This window comes from Ornithodoros turicata, chromosome 2, assembly GCF_037126465.1.
Source record: "Ornithodoros turicata isolate Travis chromosome 2, ASM3712646v1, whole genome shotgun sequence".
Classification (NCBI taxonomy): domain Eukaryota; kingdom Metazoa; phylum Arthropoda; class Arachnida; order Ixodida; family Argasidae; genus Ornithodoros; species Ornithodoros turicata.
Genome location: NC_088202.1, coordinates 24,483,916 through 24,498,306, shown reverse-complemented (window position 1 = coordinate 24,498,306; position 14,391 = coordinate 24,483,916). Strand labels below are relative to the sequence as shown.

The following is a 14,391-nucleotide window of genomic DNA, read 5'->3' as shown; positions in this document are numbered from 1 at the left end:
ATTTCATGTTAAAATTTTCAAAGGCAAAACTGTACACACTTTCTTACAATTTTTTAAGATATAGATTACAAAGCTGTCTATATAGTCACACATTGTATACAGGAGTTTCTACATTAATTGCTAAAATTTATCAGATCACATTCCGGAGCAGTGGACACTATCACACATCAGTAAGTGTTTAATTAAAACTTGAACTGGTGCCGCAATTTACCAACTGAGTTGCAGAAAGTGTAATTTCACAGCTTCAGCTGGCTCACTTTGATACGCGAAGGGTTTAAGAACTCTTTCACGATGACAGAGAATTTAATTGAATATATTGGTGTTTTCTATATACTCTATAACGTAATGTGAATTCTCCATGTTGCGGATAGTAAAAGTTACAAATATTTTTCGGACGAAATTTACTTAAAACCCGAAGAAATGGTCACCCGCGTCGTCGAATGCGTTTCGGCAACACGTCGGGCAGCGTTTCCCGGACACCCTTCCGAAACCGAACGCGATTCGGCGCCCAACGCGTTAACGCGGCACTCCACGCGAGCGTGTTGCTTTCTTCCGGAAACCGGTTCGTCGACGCAGGTGACCATTTCTTCGAGTTTTAAGTAAATTTCGTTCGAAAAATATTGTCATGAATTGGCACGAAGTTTCTCGTGAATGAAGGCGTGGAGTCATCTGAAATTCACAGAAGACTTCAGGCTCAGTATGGCCACTATACACTTAGCCGCAGCAAAGCGTTTGAGTGGTGCAAATGGTTCCGAGACGGCCGTACATCGGGGCAGGACGATCCCGGCCGGGGCGGCTCAGAGCCCAGTGTCAGAGTTCTTGAGGACATCCAACTTGTGAAGCGCCTGATCCTCAAGGATCGACGGATAACATGTCTCGATATCAATAGTGCATATAGTACGATCAATAGTGCATATTACTGCCAGGTTCTCAGGGATGTGCATAAGGCTCTGAAGGAAGCAAAAGCGGCCGGGCCTCATCACCAAAGGAGTCCTCCTCCTACAGGACAATGCACGCCTGCATACCGCGCATCTCACGACACGCACCTTACAGGAACTTGGCTGGGAGTTTCTGTCACATCCCCCTTACAGTCCAGACCTCGCCCCCAGCGATTTCCATCTCTTCGGGCCACTAAAGGCGTTCCTTGGGGGCCGCCACTTCAGCTGATGACGTCAAGAATACGGTCCGATCATGGCTGCTACGCGCCGGTAAGGATTTCCACGCTGCTGGTATCGAAGCCCTCGTGAAACGCTGGGAAAAGGGGATTAGTGCAGCTGGAGATTGCGTTGAAAAATAAAACTAATTTCACGCCTGTAAGTTCATTTTACTTTTGCGAAAATCCCGGTTTGACTTGAACACCCCTCGTACATAAGTGAAATTCACAAATACATTTGAAAGCTAAATACAAAACGCATACACGCGTTTATTACGGGTTTATATACACATTTACACATTTATTAGACTTATATTTACAGATTTATATACACATTTGTATGTACACAGCAGCGTTATCTACGAACGACTAATACGTGGACCAATACGTGCTCACTAGTCTAGGACTCACATCACATATTTACACAATTACATGCTCTAAGCAATTTATACCGTTGCATGTCTTCCAAGTATCTAATATCTAAATTTATCTAATCACTCGTACGTATTGCAGCCATTGAGTTTCAGCATTAGTTGCCGCTCAAAGTTTTCGTCCGTCACTTTAGCGCGCTTACGTGTCAAATTTCCGCGGCGATGTAGAGACCCTTTCCACGGCCCCGCTCGAAGGAAGCGCCGTGTTATATCCGATTCGTTTTGTTATTATTATGTTCAGCCCGCACAATTTATCAATACAGTCAACTATTTTACTGTTTCTCCAGTAGGTCGCGGTTGTAAGGGATTATCATATTACTCTGGTGTGCATGGAACACGTGTAGACTAGAGACGGCCGTCACAGTGACCTCTGCGTTATTGCTTCAGTCGAACTCGTGGTGGAACAGAAGAACAGATTGGCTTGCTGAAAAGGGGTTGCCATTGTTGACAGAAGGTTAAAAAAGTAATCGATTACTCAGTAATTGATTACCGAAAATTGTAACTAGATTACTTGGAAAATTACTTGCTCACAAAATTAATTGATTACGTAAAAAAATTATTGAAAAAAGTAATTGATTACGAGTAACGCAATTACTAGTAACGCGTTACGTACAACTCTGGTTATGGGCGAAGTAGTTTTGCTAGTGTTGAAGTAGTTTTGTAGCTTATGGGCGAAGAGCATTGCTCATACCCCCCCCCCCCCCACGTTGTTTCTTCTTCTCTTTTTTTTTACTAATATGTCGCAACATATTGAATTGATTCCTCGCAATTCCTCAGTATTGATTGATTCCTCAGAATTGATTCCTCAGTAATTCCTCGCAAAGTGTCGTTCTCCGTGTATGCAGATGACGTCGCCCTTTGGACAGTAGGAAAATCACGCCCGGCTCTCCAGCGCCGCCTGCAGCTCGCTTTAAACAACATCCATACGTACCTGACGCACCTCGGGATGGACCTTTCACCCGAAAAGTGTGTCGAGCTCCCTTTCACGCGTAAAGCTATGGCCAATTTCCCACTTTGGCTTGGTTTAAAGAAGCTAGAACCAGTACGCTTTCACCGCTTCCTTGGCGTGGTAATCGACTCGGACTTGCGCTGGGCTCGGCACATTAAACACCTTGAAACTAAAGTGCAGCGATGGCTCCCCGCAATCCAACATCTTTCTGGCCCAGGATGGGGCTGTGATCAGCGTTCCCTGCTCGCGGTTCACGCGGCATTGGTAAGGGCAACTGTGCTTTACAGCCTTCCTATTCTGCACAGGATATCAACAACTTCATTAAATACGCTTCGGTCCCTGTTTGCTCGAAGCCTTCGTCGATGCCTCGGAGTTCCAAGAATGGCTGAAACACGACAAGTACTGGCTGAAGCTGGTGAGCTCCCGATTGAAGTTCTCCGTGAACGGGAAACGGCTCGGCAGTACCTCCGTTTGCGTGCTCGCATTCCCCGCCACCCGCTACTCAGGAAAATTCGATACCGCCCTGGAAGCGACTTCTATCGAGTAGCGCAGAGGACACGCCAGACTCTCACTGGCTTCATAACTAAGGACACTATACCGCCGGAAGCCCCCTGGTCTCTACCGGTACCGCCCACTTTTGTACGCCTCCCAAACCTTCTGCAAAGAAGAGATCAGGTCCCCCCTCAAGTCCTCCGAGCCCATTTTCATGCTCTGGTAGACGAGAAGTTTTCTACGTTTACGGCAGCATATACTGATGGCGCATCCCGAAACAACAAGTCCGCCTCAGCCTTCGTCATTCCATCCGAAGGCGTCGTGCACGGAAGACGCCTTTCACATCCAACCTCCTCCACAGCTGCGGAACTCTATGCCATCCTTTTCTTTCTACAACACATCGCTGATTTTCCACCCCGGGAATGGGCAGTCTTTACAGACTCAAAATCTGCACTTCAAGCAATTGAAACTTCCGGCATACGAGGCCCATCCGCACCCCTAGTCACAGACGTGTTAATGGCTTACCACACTATCTACGCAGCAGGCCACAGGCTAGTTCTCCAGTGGGTTCCAGCCCATTGTGGTGTCGTGGGGAACGAGCAGGCTGACAGCGCCGCAGAAGCAGCACTCTCGTCTCGGAACCGGACCCGTATTGTTCTGCTTAGAGGAGACCGCCGTTCAATTCTGCGACGTCTAGTGACACCCCTGGCTTCCCGCCAACGGACAACCGACATTCTTCCCCCCTCTATGTTGAACAGAGTTGATCCCACGTTCGCTTTCCGCATGCCACGAAACACATCTCGTCAGGATGCTGCATTAATCCACCGCATGCGCCTCGATGTGGCCTTTACAGCTCAGTGGCGTTACCGCTTGAGACAAATTGATTCTCCCACCTGCTGCCACTGTGGTGCTCTTGAGGATCTGGAGCACATTCTTCTTCATTGCCCTCACTACGAACCTTCCCGAACCACACTCTCCGAGTCTCTTCGTCAGCTGGACTCTCGCCCTTTCTCCCTACCGAAATTGCTTGGTCCCTGGCCCAATCCAGCCCAGCAACGCTCTGCGTTCAAAGGTCTTCTGACATTTCTGGACACCATCGGACTTCGATCGTTATTGTAAAGGGGCACGTTATTTTATTCCCCCCATTCCACCAACCACTGGGGTAGAGTATCGCCTGTTGCGATGAAACTCCCCACTCTCCAAGGCCGAAAATAAAGTTGTTGTTGTTGTATTGAATTGATTTGAAGTGACATTCCGATGAGATCTGAGAGATCTGGTTGTGTTTGTTTAAGGAGGTCGTTCAGTGCATTATCATTAGCGAACGTCTAGAGCATGCCAAATATAGCTCATTTTAAGATAATTTACCTATATGTATTGAGCTATATTATTACTGCTATAAGACAATTCTTTAATAATATTTGCTGTCTTATTCTATCAGACCTTCATAATTTCGAGGTCTCCTGAAACATCGCAAATACTCACAAGAGCGGAACTGTCACAGTAATATCTGGAAGCAGTTGCACTACAATAGCAGTATTGGCGTTTGTGATAGTATGTATACTATAAAATTTATCTTAATGGAGCTTGTAGTAATAAATATGTTGCACCAAACACGCTTCTGTGGCCTGGCGCGTTATTTCCTGCGGTGTGTCCCCGTGAATACCTGTTCGCATGCGAACAGCTGCCCTATTTGCATGCACATCAGCATGCCGGGACACGTTCTAACGCGGCATCAGGATATCAGGGTCCTGCCTGCGGGAAGGGGAAACATGTGAGAAGAAACAGAGCCTGGTATGACACCAGGAACTCAAGGTCTCATGTGACATCAGGGCACCAACATCCCAAATTACAGCCTGGTGTTAACAGCTAACATCAGGATTTGCTTATGTCGTTTTTTGCTCGGCCACACAGTAGATCAATTTAGCCCCTTCCCACAGAGTAACACTCACTCTCTTAACGAGACTTCTACACGCAGTGTAACATTTACGCTTCCGCAACGAAGCGATACGTTACGCTACACAAGAGCGATATCGGCGGCAAAGATTTTACAACTGTAAATGAGTTGAGTATACGCTATTTCACCTGAGAGTGTGCTCCCTCCACAAGGCAATGCCTCTAGTAGCCAGAGCGTTGTTCAGGCTCCCCTGACCTTTGACAGTGCATTTTGGGAGAGTGAATACAAGGGTGAAATCCTCTCCTCCATTCAAAGTTCCCATGCAACCCCTCCCGAAACTATTGTTCTGACTACGCTACGCACCGCAGTTGTCTGCGTATCACTGTTGCGTGGAACACAGCACATTGCGACATGCAGTTAAAGCTCTTGCTAAGTTACGGCAGAAAGTGATAGGACGGTATATTTCCCTACACCTCTGACACTGATGACAACTTCCGTTGCCTTCGGTAACTTCCAGTAGAAACAAGCAAAAGGATGTTACCCACCTGTGTTCACGACATAGATGAAGGAAAGGCAGGAGTGGCCCTGCCGACCGTATCCCATTAGGACGGGCGTGCCGGCCTTCGCTTTCCATTCTGGAATGCTCCTGTCTACAACGTGACCGCTTCACGTGACCCCAAGAGCATGGTACGTGACACCCAAATCAGAAAACGCGAGCTGCGGTTGTCTTACGGTTCAGATATCAGCATTGTGTTGAACGCATGAGCGAGTTTAATTTCTCTGTGTTCGGGGGTTACTGTTCTATTACAAGACCACACATTGTCTCCAGGATGAGCAAGCAGGACCAGAAACATCACGCGTGGCAGCGGTGACATGTTTGTGGTTGTTGCTCACGTGGTGAAGAATAGCATTAACCAAACTTGTACAATCATGGAGGAAATCCAATAGATGTGCGTCAGTGCACCAGCCCGCAAAAGAATGACTGAGGCTGAGCCAAGCACACACAAGGGATCGAAACAACCCAGTGATCGACTACTTACAAATGCAACTCGTGACTGAGGTGCTTTTCGTTGAACGAGAGCCTCTGTGGTGCTTTCCGTTGAACGAGAAGACGTTGCCATAACGTTGATTCCGCTAAGGTGCTCAGATTTTAATAGTAAATCAGTGATTTATCCAGACCCCCTGCACCCTCCTAACATCCCCTCAAATTTGGATAACACCCTCATAAAATTTTGTGACGTACATAACATTTCGAAAAAGAGCATAAAACTGCATGGATTCAGCGTTCATTAGTGACAAAACGTTGCCCCTACGGAGCATAACCCACCCCAGTGACGATATAGTAGCACCGAGAGTAGCACGAGCAGCAAAGCCTAAAAAAACAAAGAAACAACGCAACTTTAGATAGGCTGGTCACGTGGTGAACCGGAAGTAATGGCGGTAACGGCCGCTCCTGTGTTTCCTTCCACCATGGTCCCCAAGGTAAACAGCAAAGCAGCGGCTATAGCGTTTTCAGAGTGAGTTGATTGTCCCGTCTCCCGCAGCAACGGTCAGCGAAATTTTAGCGAAAATTTAGCAGATGAATCGTTTCTTATGTTAGCTCTACGTGATACTCGAATAATTATTACCGGCGCTTGGATGAAAAGCCAGTGGTCTCGAACGGCCCGCTGAAAGTTAATTGCCGGTATCTGTCTTCTAGCTGTACAACGCTGGAACCTCTGCCGTGATCGCTTTCCCCGTTCAGGCTGCTTAACCGCTGTTCCAAATTATGAAATTCAAACTGTCAACCGCAAAGCATCTCCTCGGCGAACTTTCATTAATATATTTGATGCGCGACGAAATGCTAACGGCGCTTTCCCTCGCAGTGGGCACTCTGTGTCCCTTTTTCTGATGTTCTTCACCCTTTAAAGTGTGACACCTTTGGAAATGTTGTGTTTTAGATGGTGCCAGTGAATCGAGTAATACAGAATTCAGCTGGTCATTTTCGTGTAACGCAGTGTAGTGTGCCCGTGTGGGTTCAGCTTATAGAAATAAACGCGCCAAACAGGTGCCTCTGCATGTTACACGCTACGGTACAGGGAGCATAGCGCTTGATTGAAGAGGTGAAGAACGACAGAGAAAACGCTTTGAACGGCTTTGAACTGCCAGCGTCATTGCAGAGACACAAGTATTCATTACAAAAGTACTCGCCCCTAATGTGTCTCCGTTTTCCGTCGACGCACCTTTCAAAGTTTCATAATCCCGTCACCTAACTCTTGCTTTTGGAATAAAGCGTTACTCGAAATTTTCTCACAGCATTTTCGAAAACTTACCAGTAACAGCGGACTCGTCCTCTGGCTTCCAAAAGCGTCCGAAACCGTGTGTGCGTATCATAGGTGCAAGGCGAGTCGTGCACCCTAGAGCTACAAGGTCACTTGTGAAAAGTGTGCACTCTTTATTCATAGGCCCTCACGAGTTTTCTCAAATATGATAATAACATGAACAACCCCACTGTCCGCAACGTCCGTCTCCAGGAAAAGAGGTGAGATAGTTGCATGCTTTGCTCCCCCCCTTACACTCTTAACTCGGTACCCTTTATTGTAACTTGTAGCAATGTGTAACCTTTATATAGACGTAGATTACTAAATATCGTAGAGGTTACACGTACGATACCTCTATTTAGAGGTTAAATACAACATGTAACGTGACACTGGAGGAACAATAGAGGTTACTTCAGAGTTCAACGGAAATCCAATCGTCGTAACTTATAAATGTACCCTTTATAGGAACGTTGTAACTTCTAAACGAATTCCGCGTTTGAATTTCCTTCGTTTGTTTTTCTTGTTTCTTTCCAAGGTAACCTGTATAGGTACTGCTCATAACTATAGAAGGTACTGCTCACTACATAATGCTCACTGTATAGAAGGTACTGCTCAAAAGTCACTATGTTCTCGTTCAAGCCGCACATTCAATCATTCAGTACGAGAGTTTCGGATCAGTATGCGTTACGTTATAGTGTGTCTGGGTCTGTACGAACTGCGGATCGTGTTCAGAATTGTGAAGAAAGCACAAGGTTGAAGTGACGGAACTTTATCAGGGTATTTATACGGTATGTTCACTACAAAGTTTACGTGGTTACGTTTTTGCTGGATAGTCTAGGAACACTAATCACAGCACAGTCTGTCTCTTCAACACGTGCCAACGGTTCAACACAGTGTGTACGTGTGTGTTACGTCCGTGTGATCCTTGTGTTTTACTTCTCAGTGTGCTTCTGATTAACCATATCCGTGTCGCTGATGTGCCATTCTGAAATGTCAAAGGAATATAAATGTTTTCGGCCTGCTGGAGAGGAAGTTGCAACAACGTGAGAACTGCAAAGAGTATACCTTCTTGAAATTGAATGCCGTTCACCACATCTGAAGTGTTGGCATTGTGACGTCCTCGTGCTCTTGCCTCAGCATTAGTTCCAGGTTTGCCAATTAAATAATACGTACGCTTCAGTTGCAATTGTTTCTTTGTTTCATTTATTGTGCGTGTGAATCTGTACATGTAGTGTCCACTCACTCTTCGCCACTGTATGCCTTTAGATGAATTACGTATATTATAGCTATATGTTGTGAATGACAGTATGCGTTCTGCACTGATATATGAGAGCTCATTCTGAGCACCATTTATTCTCTAGCGTCTGTGAAGAGGCTAGTGTCTTAGAGACAGTCATGCCTGGCGAAACTAACTTTTACGTCGGTGTGGCGGTTACAAGACAGTAACTTCTATTTATAGGTGATTTGTGTAACGTTTATAGAGGGTATTGTCCATAGGTTACAAGGTAACTTCTTAAATAGAGGGTGAAAATTTTGAAATTTTTACCCTTTACTAGAAGGTACCGGGTTTAGAGTGTACACACACACACACACGAAACACTTTGCCCCTCCCTCCTGGGAAGAATTCTTGGGAACGCCCATACGACGCAGTGCTAACACGACTAACACACCCAGTCACGGACACACATGCACAAAAACACGAACGCACAGATGCCGGTTTTGACCCGTGGCGGCGGTTCCCATAGAAGTGGTTGCGGCGGTTCCTCTCCGTGGCGGCACACACCGCTAACCATCGCTGAAGGTACAGCTGCACTATCACATGGCTGCCTAAAAAATTCAGCTCAGTGCACGTGGGTTACAATGAAGATAGCTAGACATCTGCGCCAAGTGCTTCGAAATGGCTGCTTCTGCGGGTAATTCTTTGCTCTACACATTCCAGCTGTGGTGGGCTTCGAGACTCAGAACAAATACGTTGCCTGCAACACCCAGGGCCAGAACGTGTACTATCTCGCCGAATGTAAGTCTTCCTTGCTTTACCGCCATTAACTGAGGAAATCCATGAGCGCTGGTTTACAGTCCGACGCAAAGACTCCTCAGTAGCTGCCATGTTCCACGCCGTCCGCCAGGGTTCCTCACGCCACGTTCGCGGTCGTCAGTTGATCACGTTCCGACAGGATAGAGCGTAGCGTAACGAAGTGACGGCACGATATCATTTCATGCATCCGTACCGCTTTATTTGCCTACTCGCCCCGCGCCTTCACGTCTTTTACTAGCATTCAAAACCGCTTGCATTCGTCGACCGAGGAGACGAAACCTCGTTTGCTTAAGCAGCGACATAGGATAATGACCGCATTTACAATGCAATTGAAGGCAGGGCTATTGAAGGCGCGGCTCTGAAGTTCGCATTTTTTCTGCACTTGTTTCATTTTTTGTCATCCACTCGAAGCGTTTCGTGCAGACTCTGATGATCATTTGAAGCAGCGAACGACAAGCGCAGTGCACTGTACTTGAGGGCTACTGCTGGCCGACGCCAGAAGTAGAGACTTGCTCTACTCATTAGACGACGGCTGGCGCAGTCGCCCGCTCCCGTCCCACAACGTTTCGCTTCATACCGCCGAACTATAAACTGAGCGACAGCCGCTGCCCGTCTCGTCGAACTGTAAACGTTGATTTACAGTCCGACGGAACTGGGTGGAACGGCGCGTGGCTTGCAGCTGCGCGACGCCAGTGGTCGAGTCGACTGGATGACAGAAAAAAAAAAGAAAAATGAAGCAAGCTCAGGAGAAATGCGAACTTCAGAGCCGTGCTCTCTGACTCCACCGTCAATTGCGTCGTAAATACGGTCAGTGTCCTTCGTCAGTGTTGAAGTTACGATGTTTCGTCTCACGAACTACGTATCCGAGAAGTACTGGTACAGGTTTGGTTAGATTTGCAGGCGAGGGATGCATTGACAAATAAAGTGGCATAGAAGCAACAACAACAACAACAACAAAAGAAAACATCGTGTCGTCGCTTCGCTCCGCTCTGTGTCGTCGAACTATGATCAACTGTCGATGGCATGGCTTGGCGAACTCTGGCGGGCGGCGCGGAACGCGGCGTCGACTGCTGAAACATCCATAGACCAGCTTTAAACGAGCCTTAATGGATGTATAAAGTGGCCTAGATACGGGCCATCAGGTGGATGGACGGCATAATGTAAAAGCCTGAGTGCGGGCACATTGAGGGACAACACAAACATTGACTCGTGAGCCAAACCACAAAGTACTGTTAGAAGTGCAGCGAGTAGAACCAGCCCGCCATGTCTTTATTGCTCGCTACTCCAATTACCCGTGCCGGTGAAGTGCAAAATCTGAAGGTCGAAAAAAATTCAGCTGTACGAAACCGAAACTGAAACTGAAACTTCTGGTTACAAGCCTGGCTTTGTCATTCTCTGTGGCCACTCCAAGCAGCTGTATGATGTGTGAAGTACCCACATTGTCTTTTCTGTGTTGATTCCGGAGTGGGTGTTAAATATCACATAGGAATAACTGTGCACACAAGGCGTACGAGTAACTTGTTCCACCATAAGATAAGTGAGCGTTCCACGCGTACAGAGAACAGTATATTTTCCGTTGTGACCAGGGCTATCGGTCTTCACAAGCAGACCAGAGAAACTGCAAAAGCACGTTACTTTGCTTGTGATTAGTTTTCATGCTCCACCTGGTCCTCGTCCCTCTTGTACCATGTTGCAGGAATAGCATCTTGTAATCATTTTTGCTAGAGCCATATGCAAAGAAAAAAACAAATGGAGACCTTGCTAAGTCACACAAAAAACTAAAGGAATCGTTGCAAAGCATTGAGCATCGCGAGGGTACCGAGTCTTAGTCTCATCTTTACTGGTTCAGTGGCTAAGTGCGATTTTTTACGTGGCAGCAAAAAATTTCTGCCCCATACGTGTGATTACAAGATGTTATTTCCGCCGACTGGCCCGTCTCATACGAAAATAAAAATAATTGAGAAAGTGCTGTGCTATTTTCCGTGTCAAACTTTCCTTGATGATTTGCCTTTCAACCCAATGTGTGATATTTTGCAGCGAGTGGCCTCTGTACGCGATGCTGCTGTAATCAAAGCCGATGCTTTGAGATGCACGCCTGGGACTCACAGCACCAAGCGGTGATGAGGTTCGTCCGACCACTTCGATTGCAAAGCAACTATCGCGGTTGTTGCTGCTGTGGTCTGCAGGTTTGCTTGCGCTTCTGTGTCCTGATGTGCACTTGCTCAAAAAATATGTAGGGGAACGTGAGGCACAGTAAGACGGAAAAGTTTGTCATTTTTTTTTGTATTTGTTTATAGGAAAGAAAACTTTGCATTTTTACCTCCACTGGCTTGAGCAAATCTTGTTTTCTACCGGTCATACAAAATAAACGTTATTTTCGAAGAGATGCTGTGAGAGATTGCGAAAATATAGATTGTCAACTCTAGTAACTGTGCACCCCAGGATGGGACAGAGTGTTAGAACGAGTGGGGCAGTATGATACAAACATCATGCAACGAATTAATTAATGGGCTGATGGACCCTGGAGTGCACTGCATCAGGGTGCCCCATGTGTTCCCCGTAATACCGTGCCTCATCACACACCTATTGAGATACGCCTATCAACACGTGGCTGAGCACGAGAAAACAGCATGCCATCTTTGATTCTAATTCTGAGTGATTCCGCTTTCATCTCCTGGTCACAACGCGTAGGATTCAAGTCACTATTGTTGAATACCACAAACAAATGCCAACAAAATATTTGTTCCTCCTCTACATACGATTTGCCGCCAGTATGATTTGCCTACCCATTCCCGATTGCTTGGCGATTTGCGTGAAGTGATGACAATGTCTCACTGCTTTACGGACGCAGTTACAGTTTCGCTTTTCCATGATTCCCGAATGAGGCCTCTTATCCGCAATCTAACACTGTGCCCCATGCCTATCACTATGCCTCATGTTACCTTGCACTATAAAGCCGGTGGCGGATAAGGAACGGATAAAAGGCGTATATATTGCTGCTATTAATTCTCTGCCAGCCTTATCCACCGCCGAACGCCACCGAAACGTTAACAACAACAAACATAACGCAACAACGAGACAAACAAAATAGGCGTCCCGCATGTGTTCACTGAAACAAAAGTGGATGTTTTCCTTTATTTCATTTGGTGAGTGCCTCGCGAAACAGTGTGGCAAATAGAAGTGTGGCGCTTACCAATGTTGCCAAATTTGCATCTGTGTCATTGCTGCAGGTTGCATCAATTTTGGAGGACAATGGCGCAGATCACTGTATACAGTGACCTGCGCCATTGTCCTTAAAAATGTTATTGATGCTGGTCATCACTCCGTCAGCCGGAGACATTTTTATGACAAATGAGCATACATAAAGGAAACGTAAGAGACGTCAGAGGTCTTAACGGTTAACTAGGGCATACGGCCAACTATTGGCAGAGTGTGTGCATTATATTTTATCCCAGCGAGTAATATATCTCGCGTAACTGAAAATTTCAATTTGAATGTATTCCGCTTGGCGCCAATTCGCCCTCGGAAATATTAACCGATTAATTATTAACCAGTAAATGTCTGGAACAACGCATCTTACACCTGCTATATTACTCGACGAAACTGTACTGATAGTAACTATTCCCTCGAAGCTTCGTCGAATGAACCGTGTTTCATGTTCAAGACAGGAAGTGCAGGTCCTTTCGTGACCCTGTCCCCAAACCATCAAACCCAAATCATCATCATCCTTTCGTGAGCTATGTTCTTGCGGTTGTCAACAAGGTAGAGCACCTCTAAAGGTGATAAATCAATTATGACGCGTAAACGAAAGATCCGAAAGGCGATGAGAACATGGATTGGGTGGGAACTTGTTGCGGATTGGTTGATGTGAAGTGATTGGCACAATAATTTACGAGTTTTGATACTGCATTGGGCAAACTACTCGGAACTATCGCCATAGTACAACGTGTGTCCACCATCAAACAGAAGACAACGATGAGGTCTGCGTTGGTGGTCGTTAAACGGCCGAAAGATTCTCCTCATGGGGTGAAGTTCCAGAGGTGAGGTTCCCACGAGTACGCTTCTCATTGGACAAATCGTTTGCGGAGACCAATGAGAGCGCATTGTCGGCGTTTTTCAGAAGGAGAGGGAAATCGTGCATTATTTCGCTCAAAAATGACGACACAATGCGGCACAATGCGGACGACACAACGCGTGCATCCCTTTTTTGTGCGTGTTGTTTCGAGGTAGCGGTGTCTTGCATTGAGGCACTTTAGTCTCCAATAGCCGCGTGCAATCATCGTGGAAGCTCGTTTTTTGTTTGTTTCTTTGACTGTGGAATAGAAGCAACAAAGGATGATCCTGGCCCACCGGACGGGCCGATCCAATCATCCTTGGACGGTCTAGGACATTTCCGTAAAATACATTCTCCTACGGCCATTTCGGTACACGGACATCCCTGTGCACAGATGTTTCGATGTACCAATATCTCTGTACGCGGATATCTCGGTACACCGGCATTTCACTACAAGAATTGTCGCCAGGTAAAGTTTCCCATGTCAGTTCGTCGCTCTTAGAAGTTCCACTCTGCATGATAAATTAAGATACATGCCCAGCCTGCGAAGAGGATTATATGAATCGGAATCTTTTTGCGACAGTGTAAATTCGAGAATTAGGCATGCGGGTCCAGAAAGAAGCCTTGTCTGGGCACCGCTGAGGTTCCCGCAAGGTTTATTATAGCAAATAAATAATGTTCTACGACCTGCGTTAGGCGCACGAAAGACAGTGAGTTAACCAACCTCGTTAACCCGGTTGCCTAATGTGGTTCAGCATTGTTTTTTTATTATGTTTTGACTCACTAGAGTAAAGAGGGAAAAAGCAGACACATTCACATATATAAATGCACAGAGTACGAAAAGTTAGCCGTGTTAGTTCCTTAATACGATTGTGCCAACAATTGATCGAATTGAGTTACATAACTGATTGCCCATTTGTTTCCTTTGCTCCCTCATCTCCGTAGCATTTGGTAGGTCGTAAGCAAAAATGAGACCCCGATGTTTTCGTCCCATCAAACCTTTGTGTTTGTTGCAAAAAATCTTCAGTAAGCCCATTTTTTTCTGCACAGGTTATAAAGGAGACGAGATAGCACCTCAATCAC

General features: G+C 46.2%; 1 protein-coding gene across 2 annotated transcripts in view; it reads left to right on the top strand.

The window, feature by feature from the left end:
- The window catches only part of LOC135383233 (phospholipid scramblase 2-like), a 58,656-nt gene that overhangs the window by 32,159 nt on the left and 12,106 nt on the right, over nt 1–14,391 (top strand). For both annotated transcript variants that reach the window (XM_064612779.1, XM_064612778.1), the window contains exons 3-4: nt 9,159–9,236; nt 11,292–11,440. In XM_064612779.1, coding sequence (XP_064468849.1) covers nt 9,159–9,236; nt 11,292–11,440 — 227 coding nt within the window. The remainder of the gene's footprint in view (nt 1–9,158; nt 9,237–11,291; nt 11,441–14,391) is intronic.